Below are 24,475 nucleotides of genomic sequence, written 5' to 3' on the forward strand. Positions count from 1 at the left end.
TTACCTCTATCTCCCTTCCATCTGTCCACAAGCTATACCTGAAACTGGTGTGCCTCCAGCTATCACACAAAATTAAGTCTTCAAAAAGTTATCAAAAGCTAAAAATACTGCATCAGTGGGTCCTGACTATTTATTTATTTATTTGCAGTTGGTTTACCAGGATAGTCCATTGGGCCATGATGAACCCGTTTTCAATGGAGTCCTGGGGAGAAAAGCTCCAAAACAGTCTAAGTACAGCAGATTATTATTGATAATTATACAATTGTAAAAGGTTCAACAAATAATTTCAAATAGTTAACAAACATTCGAAATAATACAGAGTTGTGATGGATCTAACAGATGAAACAGCCTAACAAAGGAATGTTGCAAGGCAATGCAGGAAGTAATTACATATTAGAAAGCATAAATTTAAGAAGTAAAGTCTGATACATTCTTTGCATATACCATAGGAATAATAGAGTATATGTTATGGAAAAAGAGAGGGGAAAAATTGCTGGAGTAAACAGGGGACTTAAGGAAGGTGAAGAAAGAAGAAATTCCAGTGTTAGTTATGAGGGGTGGGAGCAAGACCATTCCCAGTGGGATGATAGGTAAGAATGAAGAGTTCTTTTGAAAATAAAATGGTTAGTGGTGGTGCGAATGGATGGTGGTAGGGAGTTCCAGAGGCGAGTTGTGCTATAGGATAGAAGGTTTTTGCCTGGGGGATGAGTTGGTTTGTACACTTCTAATAGATTTTGATTGTTTGACCTTAATACTCTATCAGGTAGGTACATTTTAAAGGCAGAGGAAAGGGACGGGCAGAGGGAGGGGTTGAGAATGAGCTTGTGGGCAAGCATTAGTTGAGTGTAGGTGAGATGATTGGGTAGTTCTAGCCATTTTAGTTTTTGAAGGGAGGAACAGTGGTGGGTGGAGGACTTATGGCTGGTAGCAAACTTGGCGATTTTGTTGTAGCAAGAGGAGAGTTTTTTTTTTAGAGTGGACTGTAGATTAGTTAGAAGTGGAGCTCCATATAGAAGAGAGGGGATAAGAAAGGAAGTAGAGACAGTGATTTTGGTGGCAGTTGTAAGGTAATGATTTTGTCGGTAGAGCTTACCTAGTTTTTGATGGGTTTTTTTGATATTTATTTGTATGTGGGAGTTGAATTTGAGCTGGCTATCGATTTGGACCCCGAGTAACTTGGTCTCTGTCACCAGTTCTAGAGGTGAGTTATTTTGGCTAGTAATTGAGAATGCATTAATATCGAAGAGAGTGACTTTTGAGGGGGTAAATACCATTAATTTAGTTTTGGAAGCATTGAGTGCTAGGTGATTTTTTTTCATCCAATATTCAGTGGTTGAGAAAGCTTCTTGTGTGAGTTTTATGAGTGTGGGGATAGATGTGGCAGAGCAGATAATAGTTGAGTCATCTGCAAATTGGATGATGTTTGAAAATGGAATTGATTTGTGGAAATCATTTATAAATATATTGAAGAGAAGGGGACCCAGTATGGAGCCCTGGGGAACTCCGGTAGGGGTATTGAGAAATGGGGAGGTGACCTTTTTCCATTTTACAGCTTGGTATCTATTGGATAAGTAGCTGGAGAACCAGTTCAGAGAGGAGGGAGATAGGTTAAGTTCTGAGAGTTTAGTTAAGAGCAGGCTGTGTGAGATAGTATCGAAGGCCTTGGATAGGTCGAGTAGTAGGGTAGAAACAAGTAGACCAGAGTCGCGGGCACACTTTCAAGGAAGGAGAGGAGGGCTGTCATGGTACTGTGATTTGGTCTGAAACTATGTTGTGTAGGAGTTAGAAGGTTGTTATCTAAGAGATGTGGTAGGAGCTGAAGTTGGACACACTTTTCTAGGAGTTTAGAAATGGGAGCCAGGATAGCTATGGGACAGAAATTAGTGATATTGTTATTGTTACCACCTTTATGTAAAGGTATGATAAAGGCCTGTTTCCAGATTTGAGGTACTATACATTCTTGGAGAGAGCAGTTGATTAAGATGCTGATGGGGTATTCAATTGATTCAGCAGCTATGCTGAGAAAGTAAGATGGGATGTTGTCGGGAGCGTTGGTGCATGGTTTCAATTTCAGAAGGAGTTTTTTTATAATAGAAGTGGGAATAGGTTTTAATGAGAATACAGGGGAGTGGGAAGAGGGGGTATTAGGGGGTGATGAGGATGATGAGGAAGTTATAGTAGGAGAAGAGGTACAGGGTATAGAGTTAGCTGATTGGAAAGAGGGAGTGGTAACAGTGCTGGACAAAGTGTTGGTAGTGAAGGGTGGGGGTGTATTAGAGAATGTGGAGGTGTTTGAGAATGAAGAGGTTAATTTGGCAATAGATTCAATAAAAAAATAATTAAATTGGGTAGCTAGGTCTAATTCAGTAGCATTGGGGTCTGGGGTTGGGGTGCCTGGCTTGCTGGGGTTAAGTAGGATAGAAATACCTTTCCAGAATTTTTGAAGGTTTGTTTTATTATTATTATTTTGGAGTATAGAGAAGTAGTTTTGCCGATCAGAGATGATGAGTTTTTTTACTTTATTTCAAAGTGTTTTGTATTCGTTATGGAGTAGGGGGGTCTTGTTTTTCTGGTAGTGTGCCCAGGCTTTATCTATATGCCGCATGGTTGATAGTGTGCTTTTGGTCAGCCAAGGGGCGGATTTAAGTTTTATTCTTTTTGCCCGTAAGGGAGCCTGGGAGTCTAGTAGTTTTAGGAATGTTGAGTTAAAGTTGGCAACTGCATCATCTAGGGGTAATGTTTTTAGACAATTCCAGTTTATTGCTTTTAGACAGTTTGAAAGGGTTGTAGGGTTAAAGTTTTTTTAGTTACGGGTAGTTATGTAGTTATGGGTGCGAAGTAGTTTTGAGGGGAGTCGGTGAGTGAAGATGGGTGTATGGTCGCCTATGGAATCTGAAAGAGTGCCACTATTAGAAAAATAATGGGGATGGGAGACCAGAATCCAGTCCAGAATACTGCCGCCAGGGGGGTTTTTTGAGGGGCGTGTGACTGAGTTGATTAGCTGTGAGAAATTATGGAGGTTGATGTTAAGAGAGTTAGCTGAAGTCTGTATGGAGGCCCAGTTAATATTCATGTCTACTAAAATTACGGTTTCATTGCTAATATTATTGGAGAGCCAGGAGAGGATATTTTCAAGTGTAGAAATATTATCCCCTGGGGGGATGTAGAGGGAAGCTAGACAAATGTGTTTGTGTTTGTTAAATTGAAGTAGAGTGAGGAGTAGTTCAGCGTTTTTAAAGTGTGGAATGGGTTTATTATAGGGAGTAACTAACAGGGAGGATGAGTAAAGGAGCTACTCCTCCACCTTTTTTGTGGGACCTGTCTTTTCTAATGATAGAATAGTTTGTTGGAACTATTTCAGAGTCTTTTATGTGGGGTTTTAACCATGTTTCAGAAATGGATATTACGTCTGGTTTATTATGTGTGAGCCAGGCATGGAGGTTTGGGACTTTGTTGACTATGCTTTGGGAGTTTAAAGAAGTAAGTAATATGGACTTGTTTATAGTGGTTGAGGTGGGGGGGCCTGAGTTGGGATGAATATCGCCTGATAATAGGCTTGTGATCAGCTGAAGGATTGAGTCAGAAAGGTAGTTGGACAGGTTAGAGAAAAGATTGGCTTCTATTGTAATTCTGAAGGATTTACTAGATATAATGGGGTAGAATACTTTTGAGTGGTGATAATTTTGTATGGGAAAAATAGGATGTTTTTTATAGGATACAGATGGGGAGAAATAGGAGAGGGTGAGTATGGGAGAGGGGAGTTAAGGTAGTTGGTTACATGGAAGGATTGTGAGTGATGTGGATTAAAGGGTTGGGTGAAGTAGTGGAGATAGGTTAGATTTAGAAGTAACAGTAGTAAAAGGGAGATAGTTGAGGGTTTTGAGAGCATGTTGAGGTAGGGTTACTAACAGGAGCAATGTAGATTGAGTTATATGTGTATATAAGAGACAAAATATATATATAGAGGATATGGTAATTATGTAATAGTCACGGATGCATCTTAAATAGCATGGAATACAATTTAGTCACTCCCCAACAACATTTTTCAACCTCAGCTTCCATACTGGCTTTATACCTAGTGAACTGAGAACAGGTACAGTCATTTCTCTGCATAAAGGATGGCTTTCCATACACCTAGGCAATTACAGCACTGACTAGCCTCATTTGCAAAGCCATGGAAAGACTTATTAGGGACTAAATCAATAAGGACACAGGGATTCTCCAAAGACTGGACTCATCATTTTGGATTCGTCAAGGGCAGGTCATGCTTACAAAACCTGGTGGACTTTTTTGAAAAGACCACCAAAGCAATGGATGAAAGTAAAATGGTACATACGACATACCTTGATCAGGTCAAAGCTTTCGACACAATCTCCCAACCAGGCATAGTAGACAAGCTAAATAAACTGGGAATAAGCCCCCATGTCACCTACTGGACTGCCATCTGGCTTACAGGTAGGACACAGGAGGTCAAAATTGGGGAAGCTACCTTCACATTGAGACTAGCAACCAGTGGAGTCCCTGTGGAGTTTGATGCTGGGACTTCTCCTGTTTGGCATCAAATTCTCTGAAGTAAAAGGGCTCTGGCAAACTAAGTTTTCAGATGACTGTAAGGTAGGATTAGTGTTAAATCCCCAAATGACTTAGCCATCCTGCAGGAAGGTTTGTCCTAAATCAATAACTGGTGCCAAAATCATGGACTGAAACTAAATGCCAAAAAATCCATTATAGTATCCTTTGGAAAGTCATCTACCCTGAAGAACTACCACATTAACAATGCACCCCTAAGAGTTGACCTAGTTGTTAGGGATTTCAGAACTTATGTGGACAGTGACCTAACTTTTGAACAACATGTGTTCATTGCCATAAGAAAGTCCTTCTATATTGCTCAGCTAATAAACAAAGAGGCTTTGTCTAGGGATATCATTACCCCCCTTTACTCAGCCCTCCCTAGGTCAATTGTTGGAAGTAATGTCCCGTTTGGTGTATATCTGTCCAGACACATGCAACAACTGAAATGCCCACGGAGATACCCTACTGAAAGGATACAAGGCCTAAACAACATGTCCCACATGGACCAACTCAAATCCCTATCACTATACTTGGTATCCTATAGACTGCTAAGAGGTGACCAGTGCCTGGCATACAAGGCATCCTCCGACCTATTACTGAAAGATTTACTGCACATCAACAAGTCAAATGGCATCAGAAGTACTTGGTCTAGAGATTTATACCTCTTTTGCAACATTAGCACAATGGTTTGAAGGAACAGGTATATCTCACAGAGGATACCACTGCTCAGAACTGACTCCCCATCAGCATAAAACAAAACTCATTCTTCTTCATATTCAAGTTGCTCTTGAATCTATGGATGGGTAATAGAAAACTTACCCCAGGACCATCCACTGTACTATTTATGGTACAGACAGAGCTCCTAAATTCTTTATCCCAGGGAGCTCCTAAATGCTTTATACCACACATGGGTCCCCTCAAATTATCTGTTATATGATCCCAGGTTATTCTTTTTGGGGATACTATATAATTATTGACGATGGTATAGGTAAGACCAATCTAACACCAAAAGGGATAGGTTAATTCATGCACCAAAAGGGAAACTGACTAGGTTTAAAATGACCAGGAAGGGGAGTTAACCTACTACCTACCTATGAGTCTATGAGCCTATACAATTTGTAGTTTTCTGGCAAATCACTGAGGATTGATATCACTAAATAATGGCTGGCATTTGGGTTTCGGACTTCCTATCCTTCAGAAAAATGCATGCTAGTGTAAAACCTGTCATTCTAGCAATGTTCTAAGTTTATAAAAGTATTTTTTTAATCTGCCCCCAGTTTAGGGCCTTTTCCCCCATTATTTTGGCTTTTTCCAGATTTTTGCACTAAGAGATTGAAAGACATAAACTTGTATCACATAAACATGGCCAACAGATGAAATAAAAGTAAATGAACTCATAAAAAAGGCATGATACATAAATAGTTTTCAGAGAGTTAAGGACTATAAGCATGACATATATCTCATATGCATGCTGCAGAGATATAAAAAAGTCAAATAACTTTTTAGAAAGAGCAGTACATATAAACATGTCTAAAAATCAAATACATAAGCATGCACTGTTTTTAGAGTACTGACAAAGAACTACAAGCAAATAACATTCTACAAGTAATGCCCATTACTAAAAGAAAGGTATTGTAAATAATCTGTAAGTTGGTAAGTAGCTAAAAGAGGTGTTTGCAGCACAGTTTTCAGAAACAAGTGTTAATATTAAAACTCACACTACAATGACAGTCATAAAGACTTTTTTCAGGGATGTATCTTACACCATGGCACAGTCTGTTTCAGAGTTTGCCAGCACATACAGCACAAAAAGAGAGTCACGTTTATTCCATGTTTCTGGGATTTTGTATTAAATGTGCGGTAAAATATATAAATAGTGGTGCACTAAATTAAAGTATAAACAACTTCAGGATACTTGGGAATGTATGGTAGTTTATGAGTACATCTCAATTGATTTGCGAAGATCTGATGATTAAAATCCAGTGATTGAAGGTTGAAAAGAATTAAGCAGTAGTGTGTTCTACAGTGATGTCCTGAGGCAAATCTATCTGCACTGTTTTAAGTTAATACAGGACTTATGCATGTTAGTTAGAAAAGGTCCAAAAGATCAAAGAGAAGAGAGTCAGCACATAATGTCAGCGGAGAATCAAGAACCATGGGAGCAAATGTTTTACCTCTGCAGAGTCTTCCTAGAATTTGGTTGGCTCCTGAGTCACAACTGATTATAGATTAGGGTGGGAGGTTGGTATAATGGTTAGACACAAGGAGCAGGGTTTGATTCTTACATGGAATAATTGCCTAGGCTTAAAATGGCCCACAAGGGCAATTAGCTTAGTACAAATCTATGAACCTATGATTATTTGACCAAGCATGTTTGATGAGTGCACTTCCCCAACTGGTGACTTATCTAAGGGTAATAAGATAATAATAGTCTTTTTGATGGGATGGTGATATTGGAATTGTTATTGGATAGGAGAGCAGTGATTTTGGCTCTTACTTCAAAAGAGTATAGTTTTGGATTTAGTGGGATTAATATGAATTCCCATAGTTTTAAGTTGCAACTACAATGAATCAAAACTGGATCACAGGTTGGCATTAACCATAATGACTGTAATGTGCAACAAATATTACAGTCATTGTCATTATCTCTTACTTTAGCTGTCCTAAGGCTGCATTGTAGTGACATTGTGACCATATTAGCCATCATCAAAAGAATTAGAGCGAGTTTGCATGTCCTCCCTGTGGTTGGGTGAGTTTTAAAGACATGCAGGTAGATGTGTGTGTGTGTGTGTGTGTGTGTGTGTGTGTGTGTGTGTGTGTGTGTGTGTGTGTGTGTGAGTGTGTGTGTGTGTGTGTGTGTGTGTGCGTGTGTGCGTTTGTGTATGTGTGCATGTTGGTGTGTGTGTGTGTGTGTGTGTGTGTGTGTGTGTGTGTGTGTGTGTGTGTGTGTGCGCGTGTGCCAGGCTGGCAACTTGACAATGTAAAAACCACTGCCATTCAATCTGCAGACCAATGATCCACAGTAGCGACTCCTAACTGGGTAAGCCGAAAGGCATTTCAAGACTTACAGTGTTTTTTTGATACACACACACACACTTTGGAATAATAGCATGTCTAGGTACTTCTGTGGCTAATTTATTTGCTTTTGATCAGAAAATCACCAAAATTTTGCATGGTCAAGCACAATGAATATTGACTATTTTGCATATATGGAAGTTTGGCTCAGGACATGGGAATTTATCCTACATATTTGAAACACAAAAACAGCTAAGGTGTAACCATACTGTTCAGTGCACACACCTGAACATTTTTTTCGAGTCTCTTAGAGAAACAACATGGCTCATTATTGAGTCAAGAAGTAGGACTATCAGTTTCTGAAATGCAGAGGCTAGAGTCCTTGGAAATACCCAGAGCTGTTTCAGGAAAGGCCCAAGGTAAACAGAAAATTTTCATAAATGTTAGCTGCAGAAACAGTATGTACCAGATGTAGACACACACATATGCATACAATGGACACACACACCTACACCTGTTACTTCTTGATTCAGTCCTCATTCTTCTGTAATATTAAACAGCATGAAGTGGTATGGGCAACTGAATGAATAAATTAATTAATGAATGAAATTTTAAATATTAGTGGTATGAATGGTTAAATCTAAATGGAGAAGAACAATTTGATGAAAGTATATATATAAAATTTGTTACAAAGTTTCAAATAAAATTTAATTGCATTGTGTGTGGGAGTGGTGTGCAGGTGCATGCACATGTGCATGTGTGTGTGTATTAGAAGTGGGATGAAACCATTGTCTAAACTAAGGACTACAACACTGACTTGTGCACACCAAGCTTTTGACATAGGAATACTCCCCTAACTATGGCCTTTATGGCTGGGCAGGAAGCACCTATATGACAGGAAAAGTATAGGAGGCAATGGCTGGACAGTTGTGTGTGTGCGTGTGCGTCTTTTGGCTTTTCCCGGTTAGGGGTCGCCACAGCGGAACTCCGGTCCGCTAATGATTGGCAGTAGAGTTTTTACCTGCTGCCTTGCCGGGCCTAACGCACAACTTTCAACGAAGGAATGCTCATTCATGCATGTCACTACACAGAAGACGCTCTAACTGTATATCTTTTAAAAGTTAGGTGGGGAAGCAACACTATGTGATTTGAGAGCAACACAGATATGCTTACCTACACTGTTAGAATGAAAAAAAGTGCATAGGCACAGTAGTTATTTCTTGCCTTCTGTACAATGTACACTTTGTACTGCAATAATAATTATAGTAATAATAATTTATAGTACATTTTTGTCAAAATGTTGTATGAGTTTAAAATTCTTAGCATCTCTTTGTTATCACTTCAATAAAATGTTCAGCTCTAAGGCAATCAAACAGGGAACAAATTAACATTAATTTGTCATCTCGGTAGAATGTCTGCAGTAATTTTAGTCTTACAAAACTAGTGAAGTTGTCACTTTCACTTGAAAGGAAAATAAAAAAGGAAATCAGGCTTGTTAACTATAACCATGGACAGTATATAAAAAGATGTCTTTCTTTCAATAGTTCAAAATGTATATTTTGTAGAGAAATAAACATGAAAAATTAACTAATACATTGCTTGTGGCACTCCCTTCTGAATATAAAATCCATGTCTGTCATCCAATGTCACTTCAGCATACCATCTGTGCCAGAAACAAACACATAAACCCTGAACCTAAAGCTGGTTTTAACATTTGAACAGCACCTGCGGTGCTTAGCTACCTACCTGCTAATTTTATCTCAGAGTAAAATTAATAAAAAAAAACAAACAAAAAAAAATAAAATAAAAATAGCCAGGTTTGAAACGCAATTGAAAAAGCAGAAATAGTATGTACAATGGTGATTCTTCCTTGACCCAAAGGTTATAGTCCCTACTGATGGCATACAACAACCAACAAAAATGCTGTTGAATGGAAAATCTTTACCAGCTACCAGCTACCACTTCAACAAATTGATCTTTTCTGAGATAAGCAGGTAAGGTTGCAAATTTAATCTAGTATGTAATATCGGCAAAGGCCCCTGCTATGTTTTCACATTTGGAAGGAAATAATAAAGGCACTGATTTCAGTTCAAAGCAACTTAAAAAAAAAAAAAAGAAGAAACCTATACTTAAAGAAGGACCTGTATTTACACAGGCAATCTTACTTTGCCCATTTGACTAAGTACACTTTGTAACAAGGAAAACCTAGGATAAAATAAAACAAAGCAATACTCCTACTGTAATATTCCATGGATATAAAATCTTCTGACAAGTCAGTAAAATTCATTAAAATTCCCTCTGATAGTTTGTTGTTCCCCTTACATCTGTGCTACATGTGTATCCCCTGATAATATAACCACTGAAGTCACTTCGTGTAGCAAATTAACAGGCATGATAGTGGATGATAATCTTAAATTCGACCTGTATATACAAAATTGTGTAAGAAAAAAATCAGCAAAAACTAGGGATGTTTTATGGAGCCAAAAATGTTCTCACCAAAGTAACTAAAGTTACACTTGCCACTACTTATCTCCTCCCATCACTTCTTTATGGTACTCCAATCTTTACTAACCTTCAGGCATCACAAACATCAAAACTTGAACAATGATATAACAAAGTTACTAAATCTGCAGCAAATACCCCATTGTATAACACTAAAAATCCTAAATTGGTTAAATCTACCCCATCAACTAACATATACACAGCTTTTTACCACCTATAAAATTATCCAGAATCCATCTGCTTGTCCAGAGCTAAATAGCATTCTACTCAGCTATGTTCCCAGTTGGTCATTATGATTCAATTACCAAAATCCCATGGCTGTCTACAAACCTATCAAATTTGCTGTGCAATGTCTGTACTTGTACCATGTTGCGAAGGCCTAGAACTTGTTATCAGTATCCATCTTGTCAGTTTCCTCACTCCCATCCTTCAAAATCATTCTGAAAGATTTCCTAGCCAAAAGCTGTCTCTGTTGTTGCTCAACACCGGATAAACTATACCCCTAAACGTGAACAAACACCTATTTGTACCTTACCGCACTCTCCCTTCTTCACTCACTTCCTTACTTCTATCAATTTCTCTTCCATGGCTTCCTCTCTAAATATACCATAAATCTGCTTTTCCCTTACTTTGTATTGCACTTCCTGTTTGTATTATACTAATTATAGTAAAAAAACTTCAAAAGGACTGTATAAAATAAACAAAATCTTATAACACAGGACAAAACACCCAGGAGCCAGTACTTAGTGGTTTCATCCTTTATTAAGTGATAAGGACTTAATCAGATAAACTTAAAATGCAGAACAGCATATAAATATGACACAAAGAATGCAATTCCTAAGAATCAATTAGCCAATAAACATCAATTTACATTTGAAACAGAGTGCGATATTTAAAACAATCCAATAAAGAATCTTCCAAGTGAAAACAATCTGAAGTGGACCAGTAATAGAATTCTGTCAATAGGTAGTGATGGAAATTAATGGCATGTATCAGTTAGAGTAAACATCACACGTTATAACACAAGAGCCTTAATGCATGTAAAATAAGAGGCTTAATATTAATAATGTATTTATAATCAGCTATGCCATTTAAGTGCACACTTGATTTTTAAATTTTCATTCAGACCAGGTGGGGCATCCGCATTTAGTCTCAGCTACCATAATAATTCCCTGATCTCTAAATAAGTGTTTGCATCTCCAAAGAATTGATTAATCAATAGGCTGTCAATAAAAATAGGGGTTAAGTCAAGATTATGACTATGAAATGAATTTGAAAAGGTTTGGAAAGAGTAAGAGGACCTATCAGTATTGTGCCTTCCTAGTGAAAAGGTGAAGTGGCTAGAATTAGAAGACCCAGGTAGTGAAGAGATGGTACATAAGTTGAAAGTTGATTAGAGATAACCTGGGGGTTGGTACTAAAATCATTCTGTGGATTGGGTGGTGCAGAAGGCGAGGGAGTACAAGAGGCTCCATCTGAAATAAAATCCCCATGTTGTTTGTTTGGTATAACACCTGACTTAATAATGGGGGGGGGAAGCTGTCATTCCGCAGAATAAAGATTTCATTAATCAAGGAGTCAATTAATGATCTGGGGTAGTTTCTATCTAGTAAAAAGTCACTGAAAATTTTACATTCTTCAACAAAGTGTTATCATCACTAACAATCTGAGATATTCATATAAATTGACCCCTAGCCAAATTTCTCTACATGAAAAAAATGCTGCATGCTTGTGAATTCCAAGTAAATGTTCCTGAAAATTTCTTTTCTGTGGATAGTGGAACTCCAGGTAAGGGTGCCTGTATTAAGGGAGATTTGTATGTAGAAAAAAAGTTAACCTGTTTACCTCAAGCAGGCAACTTAAACTTCAGAATTGGAATGCTAGTGGAAATGGAGTCTGTAAATAATAACAATAGTTGCTCACCACCCTGCCAGACAAAAAATATATCATCAATATATCTCTTATATAACTGAGTGTGTTTAAAGCCTTGCAAATGTACAAGTGTATTAATTTCCCAAGCTGCCAATGCTAGATTAGCAAACGCAGGTGCTACTTTGGAGCCCATAGCTACTCCTTTGACTTGTTTAAAAATAACATTGTCAAAGTAGAAAAAAGTCCCATCTAGTACTAGGGACACAAGTGAACAGATAGTGTTAATTTTATCTACAGAGAAGCCTGTTTTCTGTGTTAAATAAGACTGTAACAATTTTAAACCTTCAAAATGTGGGATGTTAGTATACAGAGCTTCAATGTCTAAGGTGACCAAGAAATTATCTTTATGTGCAGGTGAGTGGTGAAAAAGCTCATTAAGGAAACCCCATGAATCTCGCAGATAAAAAAGGAGAATGTTGTACTATAGGATTAAGTAGTAAGTTCAAGTACTCAGAAATCTTTTCAGTTTTGGTCTTTCTATTAGACACAATATGCCTAAACAGTGGGTTGGTCTGGTCTTTGTGGATCTTCAGGATGCCAAAAAATGTTCCTAATTGTGGATCAGTAACAGACATGAAATCAGCTTCAGGAGTAGCATTTTGTTTAACTAGTGTAGTAATAACTTTATTTATTTTTTTAAAGCACTATTAACTTCAGTTAAGGTGGTAGTAGTGTAACAGTCACTGTTAGGTAGGTCTATTTGCAGAGTGCAAATGTATCTATTCTGTTCCATAAGGACAATGCCTGTACCCTTGTGAGCCCTCATAATTCGTAGTGTTGTGTCATCTTTTAGGGACTTTAAAGCTGATAAGTGTTCAGGGGAGAGATTAAATCATTTAGAGACACAGTTATTATTTAACGAAGTACGAAAATCTTTTTCACACATTTTTAAGAAAATCAGCAATGTATTATTCAGAGGTGGATAAACTTTTTTTAATAGTTAAGCATGTATAACTAGAGTTGTTATCAGAACCCTGTTCATTAGTGTCATCTATGTCATCTGTTGCCTTCTAGCACAACAGCTTTAAGTTAAGTTTTCTCAAATAAAGTTGTACGTCCAGGAGAAGAGATAAAAGTTCTGCCCTTTGAGCTGGAATAAATGAGAATCCCTTGCTCAGTAATTGTAAAACATGTGAAGGAAAAATCCTGCCTGTAAGGTTAAAGACATCTGTTGTAACTGAGGCAGTAGAAAATCCAGAGACTGAAGCACAAGAGTTAGAGCCACTGATATATGTGCTGTAGGGAATTAATGCTTTATCAAGTTTCTTCTTAGTCTTCCACGAGGAAGATCTCTTTCTCCTCGTAGTTGTGGTCTGTTTAGGTTGCTCATGGATAAACGAGGTTTAACAGAATCCGTGATCTCAGACTGTCTGACCCATTCTATATGTCTGCCTCTGCCTTTGTATGAACTCGATCTCCCTCTCGGTCTCATGGATATACGAGGAGAAATCCATTCCAGCTGTTGTGATAAAAAAAAGAGTAACATTAACGTCAGGAGAACGAGTAGGGACCAGCAAGTGTATGGGGTCTGTAATCACAACAGAAGGCTGTACAATACTAGGCTGTTGCTCTGTGCGAGTCAATGGAAGAATATTGGCTCAGGAAGCAGATAATGGCTGACCTGTTGGAGCACTTGAGTTCCTGATAGTGTTCGGGAAGTCTGCAACATCAGGCATGTCACTGGGATTCAAAGCAAATTGTTTTTCTCTTGGTTGATTTCTGAAACTAAATCTGTGGCCACCTTCACATCTAAGAGATAAGCCTGGTGAGTTTGATATTGCAAAATGTCTCTCTGTAGTTTTTGTTTTTTACGATGAACAATGGTGGCCACATGGCGGGTAATTCTAGGGTGTATACCATTGTATATATGTTGAAAGAAACCAAAATCAAGATGTTTCAGGACAGTACTGTACAAATCCAAAATTTCCCATTTAATGTCAGACATCTTCTGTACATTGTGGTCTATCAACGTTTGAACCACTAGTAGACTGGTATTGTTATACAGTGCAACAAGTTCATTGTACAAAGGAGATTTTCTGGTAATACTATTGGGAAATTTGGTAATTCGTAACCCTAATGGGACAATATTCTTTCCTAGGCAACAAGTCAGGTATAAGTTATCATACTGTACATTTTTAAACACCGTGAAAAGCCTCTCCAGTTTAAAAATGAGAGACTTTAAGTGATTAGTATTAGTTGAATGAGTAGGACAAAAAAGTCCAGACAAATCCTGTTGGAAAACAATGTCCAAAAATGGATTGGTAATGTTACTGGTGTTTAAAAACATTAATAAGTCAGAGGAGTGACCAGAATTAATCATAGGTGATAACAGTACCTGTTGTCGTGTGGTGGTCTCTTAATTTTAATTTCTCTATAAACTGGCTAAAGTTTGTCTAACTATTAAATCATTTTCATATAACTTGCATCTATTCTTAACCAGTATTTTCATATTATGTTTGGTATAATAATATAAACTGTAGTTTTTTTTATTATTTTTAAAAACTGTAAAACTACTTTTACAGACATGTTTTGTAAAACTTTGGAGCTTTTCTCCCCAGGCCTCCACTGAAAATGTGCTCCTATCCAGTCAGGCTTTCCCATTAATCAAATATCAATAAATATATAAATCTGCACACATAAGTCTCCAATATGCTTTGCATGATCTGATATGTCAAAATAGTTAAAACCAAGTAAATAAAAATGACTGTAATTTAAAAAATAAACCATGACAGTGTCGATTTTCTATCCGTAAGATGAGTAATAATGTGCAATACCAGACATTCCAGAGGCAATGAGACTTTCATTTGTAGGGTCATGCCTCAAAACATCTGGCTGGCCTGGTATTGTCTGATATTGCCCAATACTACCCACTGTGTTGGCATTATTATTTTTCAGTTAGCCTAGGCCTGAATTATTATGTATTGTTACAAAATAAGTATCAAAAGCAGGGGGTAAGAGTTAGTCCCAAGTGTATGGCGGGGTTAGAACAACAGATTTAAGTTACTGATTAAAAAAAATATGTAGAGACACTAGGCTGGCTCTGTGGCATAGAGATGGAAGCTCTATGACCCAGAAGAACCGAGTTCCAGTAGTGACTCATACACAGGGGGAATTAATTAAGGAGGGTGGGAGTGAGTGGCTGATGCCAGCTTGTTCATTCTTGGAGGACAGAAACAGCTATTTCCAGTACATATGCTGACACCAAGTGGAGGCTAGCTGTACACTGATATGTTTTGTCTTGTTTTGTCTTTCGGCTTTTTCCCGGTAAGGGGTCGCCACAGCGGAACTCCGGTCCGCTAATAATTGGCAGTAGATTTTTTTACGAAACACTGAGGTGCCAGCTCGACGCCCAACCTTCAACGAAGTCACGCCCATTTACGCACGCATGTCTTTCGAACGCTACCCAACCACGGGGAGGACATGCAGACTCCACACAGAAGGCACTCCCAAGCCAAACCCAGAATCGAACGGCAGAACCTCTTGCTGTGAGGTAACAACGCTACCGCTGTACCACCGCGGCATTAGCTGTACACTGATATACAAGTCAGAAATCAGTAGCTATTGGGGTATGATGGGGCAGGCCTGCCAGCAATGGAAATTATAGCTGAGAATGACATATGAAATATTGCCCATGTGTTTAGCCAAGTACTACACTGTCATGCCAGCCACCATAGGATTTGGGAAGGTAGACATATCCAAAAAAAATTCCTTAATGTCTACTAGATTACATCTCCTTATAACTACTTCTTGCCTCATAATGGAATAACCACACCAATTAACTATTGCCTTGGCTAGAAATGGGCCATTAAGAAAGCAGGGAGGAGTGGCAAAACAAATATGTTAAAATGGTGTCGACATATTCCAGTCATGTAGACAAAAACTGTATATGGGGTATGTTCTCTTAAACATATATATTTTATTTGTATACAAGGTGGGTTTGTGAGCACACACACAGATACACACAGAAATACACACAGGCACACACACACACACACACACACACACACACACACACACACACACACACACACACACACACACACACACACCCCAGAAACACACACACACACACACACACACACACACACACACACACACACACACACACACACACACACACACACACACCCAGAAACACACACATACACACGTGCGCACACACACACACACACACACACACACACACACACACACACACACACACACACACACACACACACACACACACACACACACACACACACTCTGATACAGATGTTAACACTGCTGCTTCACACTGCTTGGTTCTCAGTTTGCTTCCCAGCTGGAGTGCATTCTTCACACAGCCTGCTTTTCTTCCATGCAACATGTGGGTTCTCCAGCTTCCTCCCATATCTAGAGATATGCTGCAAGTGAATTGGAGATCTACAAACTTCACATAAGGCTACATGGCATGTGTGAGTGAGTGTGCATCTTGTAATAGATTAGTGTCCTTCCCAGTGTCTGTTTACCTTACACTGAGTGGTGTGAAAGGCTTCATCTCTCTTGGAAAAATAAATTAGATAAATTGGGTAGGAAATAATGAAAGAATGAATGAAAGAAAAAATAGATGGATGGATATTTACATACATAACTCTCAAGTTACCCTAATTTTGCTGAATATGCATGAATTTGCATTAAATATTTGGTCTGTTACTCATACAATCTGGAATTTCTGGCAAATCATTGAGGACTGTAGTCACGAAATACTGGACAGACATTTAAGTTTCAGACAATATCCTGCAGAAAATGCTTTCTAATGCAAAACTTTTTATCCTGACAACGTAACAGCCTTGTAAGCATGTAAGCCTTTATTTCAAATCTGTCCCTACTTTGGAGCTTTTGTCCCTCATTATTTCTAATTCTTGTGCTAAGAGGGTGAAAGATATGCATCCATACTCCTAACATATGTAAAGAAAGCAGTTTTGTGGTTTAAGGGATACAAAGTCATAAAACAGATTCTCCGATAAACTTGACATAATGAAGTGCAACAGAAATATAAAAATTTTAAAGTAAAATAAAAATTTTAGCAAATAATGAAGACACTTCTGTAAAAACTTTATTAAAACCAATGAACTTTCACTTAGATGTCTGCTCTTTTTCAAATTAAATAAATATATTGTGTGCAGTGTCATAGACCTGGTTCACGGCTCCAGAGAGCACCCCTTCATTACCAGGCTATAATTCATACCACACCTTTCGGCCACCTAACCTAGACCAAAACACAAAAGCCGCAGGTGTGTCCATATTCATTAAGGCTATCCATGGGTCTATATCATAACTGTGAAAGCCCTTTTCAGTGAATACGTAAACATTGACACATATTGTGTGAACCGCGAATACACCAAATGCTCTGAACCGCAAAATTCAAAATCTCGAATCGTCATAGTTGGCCAATCCTACCGCCTGCTACATACTACCCATCCAAACAAAATAAATAAGCCACATACATACACTAACAAAAACCCTACTTCTAACCTTAAAGTAAAGCTTGCATATACTACCATGTATGCACTTACCTTAACCCGCACCATAACCCTAAGGTCCGTAACTATCGCACACTTACCTTAATGAGCTATACCCGAACAAAATAAATAATCCACACACATCCACTTAACAAAACCCTACTTCTAACCCAACACTAACCCTTACATACATTACTATCTATGCACTTACCTTAACCTGCACCATAACCTCTAAGGTCCTTAACTATCGCACACTTACCTTATGGAGCTATACCGCAGAAGGGCCAACTATAACGATTCGATATTTTGAATTTCATGGTTTAGGGCGTTTGGTGTATTCGCAGTTCGCACAATATGTGTTGACATTTACATATTTGCTGAAAATGGCTTTCATGGTTATAATAGAGACCCGATATCCACACATCCAGGCTAGTTGCTCAGCATAATGCATCTGAGATTATCCAAGTGCAACTAACTCTGGGCAAGACAGCAATCCAAACTGTAGCTTGCTACAGATCCCCCACCATGCCTCAGGATTCCCACTCCTCATTTCTTGATAAACTGGAAAATATTAGGGTACAACTGAATACCCTAATAATGGGCAATTTCAACTACCCCACCATTAACTGGGAAAACTACTCATGTTTCAACTCTTTAGCTCAACGTTTTCTGGAATTCATAAATTCCAACGTCTTGGATGAACTTATCCACACCCCGACCAGGGGCAGCAATATCCTAGACCTGATCATTACCAACATGGGTGTCCGGTGTTCCACACCAAAGGTCAAGTCCTCATTGGTCAGATCCGACCACAAGCTAATCACCCTAGACATCTGCATTCCGCCCCCACCCCCCACTAGGGAAACTACCATAAAAAATTTCTCCAAAGCCAACTTCACGCTTCTTAAGATAGAAGGAGCAAACTTTGTGACACCCTCAATAGAGGTATGACTGCTGAATCCTACACAAATGCACTTTATAAGCACTTACACAAGTGCATGGATCATGCTATCCCTAACAGAACCAAGATGCTATTCTCCAAAACAATGAAGCCAATTTGGTGGTCCCCTGCCATAAACAAACTCTACAACAGAAGAAAGAAACTGTTGCAAAAAAGAGTAAAATCCCAGGATTGGAGGAACTCCCTGGTCAGCCTTAGTAAGAAGCTGAGATCCCTCATAAAATCCTCCAAAGCTAGTTACGAAAACAAAATTGTCACTGATTCTAAAGACAACCACAAAGCATTCTATAGCTTTGTCAAGCATGTCAATGGCAACACTCAGATCTGCTCTGAGTTACAGCACAATGGCACTAAATATACGCAACCAACTGAGATTGCCAACATCCTGGCAGAAAGGTTCAGTGCTAACTTTACCCCCCCTCTCACCTCCTAAAGGACCCATCTCTATACTGGAAGAATACAAAGTTCCTGTATTCACAGCTGCACAGGTAAGGACCACACTTACCAAAGCCAAGAACACAGCATCCATGGGATTTGACAACATCCCAGGCTGCGTTCTACATGAACTACAGAACAAACTGGCACCCTGCCTAAGTACCATGTTCAATCATAGCCTAACCTCAGGCTTTGTGCCTACTGAATGGCACACAGTGATGGTTATCCCACTCCACAAAGGGAGAGCCACCACGAACCCTGGGAACTACCGCCCCATTAGCCTGACAAGCCTGGTCTGCAAGGCTATGGAACGTATCATCATGGAACTTATAAGCAAAGACATTGGAAATCTCCAAACTCTGGACCCTACCCTACCCAGTTCAGGTTTTTAAATGGCAGATCATGTCTTCTAAACCTGATAGACTTCTTTGCGGCAGTCACCAAAGCTGAAGATGAGGGTAAGGTGGTTCACACAGCCTATCTAGATCTCACCAAGGCTTTCAACACCATCCCCCACTCTTGGAATTATAGATAAACTCACTAAACTAGGTATAAATCCCTATGTCACAAGATGGGTTGCCAACTGGTTCACTGTCAGAACCCACATTGTGAAAGTAGCAGACTCCAAATCAGACTTCAGACCAGTGACAAGTGGAATACCACAGGGTTCATTTCTGGGTCCTCTACTGTTTGTATCTACTTCTCTGAAGAACAGGCTAACATAGACGGTCTTTGGCTAACAAAGTTCACAGATGACTGCAAACTAGGAGCCATAACTGAAACTCCTAACAATGTGGACATCCTACAAAAGGGCCTCACTGAGACAGATGCCTGGTGTTAAAGCCATGGCCTCAAGCTCAATGCCAAAAAGTGCATTGTCATCCCCTTTGGTAAAAAACTCTGCACCCATGAACTACCACATAGGCAGTAGTCTACTTAACACTGAAAGTATGATAAGAGACCTTGGGACACAGGTGGACAGTAGTCTCTCCTTTGATAATCACATTGCCACAGTAGTAAGGAAATCCTTCTACGTGGCACACCTTATCACAAAAGGTTACTCATCCAGGAAAAAAGAGGTCATTGTTCCCCTCTACTCATCACTCATTAGACCCATTATAGAATACAATGCCCCTTTTCGTATGTACCTCACAAGACGTCTACAACAACTAGAAAGGCCACAGAAATACCTCACAAAGATGATTACCAGCCTCAAACAGATGCCCTATGCAGAGCGTCTCAAAAAACCCCAGCTTTACTCTGTCGCAAGCTATGTCAAACCCAGAGTTGTTGGACATGCTCCACTTAAAGAAATCCCAATCCCTCCGAGTTACACACTCTAGGGAACTAAACCTGGTCACCACAATAAACAGAACATGCTGGAAGGATAGATTCCTGCTCCAGAGATTTCCCATACTCTGGAACAATTTATTTATTTTTATTTATTTAACATTTGTTGACTGGGAAAGTCCGACTAGGTTCCACAGATCCTGTTTTCATCAGAGGCCCGGGGAGAAATGCTCCAGAAGCATGTCTTTAGAATGTGGGAGGAAACCGGAGTACCCGGAGGAAACCCACGCGAACGCAGGGAGAACATGCAAACTCCACTCAAAAGGTACCCCAGCTGAGAATCGAACCGGAGAACCTCTTGCTGTGAGGCGACAGCATTAACTGCTGCACCACTGCACCGCCCACTACCCACAACACACTACCTATCTATATCAAACAAAGTTCCTCATTAGCACTCTTCAAGAAAATCTTGATAATTGGATGGGAAATAGGAAATTCATCCCGGGGATCACTTCTGTGGCTCTGCTCGACAGTGGCACAGAAGAATAATTTTCTTGGATGGCGACAGCCAGGATGCCTTTTTGGCTAGGCTTATATAGGCCCTAGGGCCAATAGCCTAGTAGCTACCTATGAACCTATAAGCAAAAATAGTCATCTGAAGCAATTAACAAAACATCACATTTAAACCTAATTTGACATTTAATTTTAACTATGACCCATCTACACAGCAGGGAGTTAATAGAAAAAACAACCATTTATGTCAGAAAAGTAAGTGGTATTTACTCAGCATTTCCACTGAGTTACACAATACAGCATAGTATCAGTGTAGCCATCCTCTAATTTACAGGTTAAATACACAGTCATTGACTGTATTTTGTTGGCGCACACACTCAGAAGTCTTATTTGAAGTTTCTGGGTGGTTTACTGAAACTTTTTATTTCAGTTCAAGTTTGATCTGGGGGTTTGCCATGATTTACAAACACAGCACTACATTTTATTTTACTGGTTAGCATAAAAAGTCTGTTTCAAGACATGCATGGTTGACAGGTAGAACAAGCTTCCAGATATGCAATAAATACAGTGGCTACTTTGATTCTGAGATCATAATTCAGACAGCCATCAGGGTAGTTTCAATATTTTTCTTATTTTAGTTTCCCTATGCCCAATACACACACATGATGGGATGAGAGCAGAGGACAGTCCTCAGTTCAACAAGGACATTCCCTCCAAGCATTAATGCCCCACCCCCAAGGCTCAATCAGTAGGTTTCCCAGTCTCTATCAGAAAGCTATCTCTTCCCAGTGTACCCCTGAGTTCATTTAACTCTCCCTTTCAGCTGGAAAATGTGAGAAATTCATGCCACTTTACTACCATCCCTCCACCACCACCTAGCTACTCAAGTGCTGAGGCTTGGACAGTGTCAGAAATCCACCTTTACCTATCTGCAACAAAGCAAACAAACCTGGTAAGTATATACCATTAGTCTCCCTCACTTACAAGTTTTCTAAGTACTGCACAATGACTACAGAAAATGTAAGCACTGTCACAAAACAACAATCAGTTTTATCCCGACTGCAGCACTGCATTGCTTCTAAATGCAGTTGTGTTATGTTTTTCATTTCTACTTACAGTTCCTTGCTGTCAAAAGCAAAATACTCCTCAATTTTTCCATCCATAACATAGATCTCTTCCTCCAAAAATGAATAGGTAGAAGATTCTGATGGCTCAGAAAAAACAGAACCCCCATTGGATTCAGTTGCTGATATACTGTGAGAAGGTGAAGCTGTTGGAATGAGTCTCTGGCCAGACAGACACAATCTGTAAATAAAAAACACACAATAATTAATCTAATTGCTCTTGAAAGCATGTCATTTTAGTCACTCTTAAAGACTGATTTTATTTGTTTGCTATAATATTCATGTTTATTCCAACACATTCCAATACTTATAGTTTCATACGTTCATAGGTAGGTATTAGGCTACTGGCCCTGGGGCCTATATAAGCCTAGCCAAAAAAAATTTCCTTGACTTTTGCTACCCAAGAAAGTTATTTTCCTGCGCCCCTGTCTAGCAGAGCCACAGAAGTGCTCCCAGGGGTGAATTTCCTATTTCCCATCATATTGTAGAGATTTTTCTTAAAGAGGGCTAATGAGGAGCTTTGCTTGACATTAATGGATAGTCTGTTCCAGAGCATGGAAAGTCTCTGGGACAGGAATCTATCCCTCCAGCATGTTCTGTTTATTGTGGTGGCAAGGTTTAGGTCCCTGGAGCAAGTGGCTTAGAGGGACTGGGGTTTCTTTAAGTGTAGCATGTCCAACAGATTTGGGTTTGACATGGCTTTGTATGTTAGGCAGAGGTCACCTCTGAGTAGACGATAAGTGATGGAGTAGAGCTGGAGTTTTATGAGACAGTCTGCGTATGGCATCTGTTTGTGGCCGGTAATCCTCTTAGTGAGGTATTTCTGTGGCCTTTCTAGTTATTGTAGATGTCTTGTGAGGTACATGCCAAACGGGGCGTTGTACACTATAATGGGTCTGATGAGGGATGAGTAGAAAGGAACAATGACCTCTTTTTTTCTGGGAGTGAACCCCTTTGTGATGAGGTGTGCCACATAGAAGGATTTCCTGACTGCTGTGGTGATTTGATTATCAAAGGAGAGACTACTGTCCACCTGTGTCCCAAGGTCTCTTATCACACTTTCAGTGTTTAGTAGGCTACTGCCTATGTGGTAGGTCATGGGTACAGTGTTTTTCCCAAAGTGGATGACAATGCACTTCTTGGCATTCAGCTTGAGGTCATGACTTTAATAACAAGCATCAGTCTTAGTGAGGTCCCTTTGTAGAATTTCCACATTATTAGGTGATTTTATTGTGGCAGTTTGCAGTCGCCTGCAAACTTTGTTAGCCAAAGACCTGCTATACTAGCCTGGACTTCTGAGAAGTAGATGCCAAACAGGAAAGGACCCAGGATTGAGCCCTGTGGTACTCTACTTGTCACTGGTTTGAATTTGGATTTGGAGTCAGCTACTTTCACTGTATGGGTTCTGCCAGTGAGCCAGTTGGCCACCCATCTTGTGACATAGGGATTTATGCCCAGTCTAGTGAGTTTATCTGTAATTCCAGAGTGGAGGATGGTGTTGAAAGCCTTGTAGAGGTCAAGATTGGCTGTATACACCACCTTGCCCTCATCCATGGCTCTGGTGACTGCTTCAAAGAAGTGAATAAGGTTTAGGAGACATGACCTACCTTTTACAAAACCAAACTGAGTGGGGTCCAGAGTTTGGAGGTTACCTATGTCCTTGTTTATAAGTTCTAAGATGATGTGTGCCATGGCCTTGCAGACCAGGCTCATCAGGTTAATGGGGAGGTAGTTCCTGGGGTCTGTAGTGGCGCCCCCTTTGTGGAGTGGGATAACCATCTCTGTGTGCCATTCAGTAGGCACAAAGCCTGAAGTGAGGCTATGACTGAACATGGTACTTAGGTGGGGTTCCAGTTCATTCTGCAGTTCATGCAGAACTCAGCCTGGGATGTTGTCAGGTCCAATGGATGCTGTGTTCTTGGCTTTGGAGAGTGCAGTCTTTACTTGTGCAGCCATGATTACAGGGGCTCTGCATTCTTCTGGTATAGTGATGGGCCCTTTGGGGGGAGAGTGGGGGGGGGGTGAAGTTTGCAATGAACCTATCTGCCAAGATGTTGGCAATATCAGTTGGTTCTGTATATCTAGTGCTATTGTGCTGTAACTCAGAGCAGATCTGAGTGTCGCCATTGAGAGTCTTGACATAGCTGTAGAATGCTTTGTGGTTGTCTTTAGAATCAATGGTGATTTTATTTTCATAACTATATTTGGAGGATGTTATGAGGGATCACAGCTTCTAACTGAGGCTAACCAGGGAGTTCCTGCAATCAGGGGATTTTACTCTTTTTTTTTTTTTGTAACAGCTTCTGCCTTCTTTTGTAGAATTTGTTTATGACAGGGGACCACCAGATTGGCTTCCTTTTTTGGAGGATAGTATCTCAGTTCTGTTGGGGATGGCACGATTCATGCACTCATGTATGTGCTTATACAGTGCGTTTGTATAGGATTCAGCAGTTGTACCTCTATTTTCCATCTGTATGGGTATCGTGAAACTTGCACTTCTGTCTTAAGAAGCAGGAAGTTGGCTTTGGAGAAGTTTTTGTGGTGGTTTCTTTAATGGGGGTGGGGGTGGGATATTGATGTCTAGGGTGATTATCTTGTAGTCGGATCTGAGGTTGCCCATATTGGTAATGACCAGGTCCAGGATATTG

The 24,475-nt window shown here is 39.6% G+C and overlaps 1 protein-coding gene across 1 annotated transcript in view; it reads right to left on the reverse strand.

Moving 5' to 3' along the window:
• FAM149A (family with sequence similarity 149 member A) overlaps positions 1–24,475 on the reverse strand; it is a 641,502-nt gene that overhangs the window by 289,571 nt on the left and 327,456 nt on the right. Inside the window, exon 6 of the mRNA XM_044062512.1 lies at positions 21,820–22,008. Within this exon, the coding sequence (XP_043918447.1) occupies positions 21,820–22,008 (189 nt within the window). The remainder of the gene's footprint in view (positions 1–21,819; positions 22,009–24,475) is intronic.

This window comes from Protopterus annectens, chromosome 2.part1, assembly GCF_019279795.1.
Source record: "Protopterus annectens isolate FY-2018-M chromosome 2.part1, PAN1.0, whole genome shotgun sequence".
In the NCBI taxonomy this organism is placed as follows: domain Eukaryota; kingdom Metazoa; phylum Chordata; order Ceratodontiformes; family Protopteridae; genus Protopterus; species Protopterus annectens.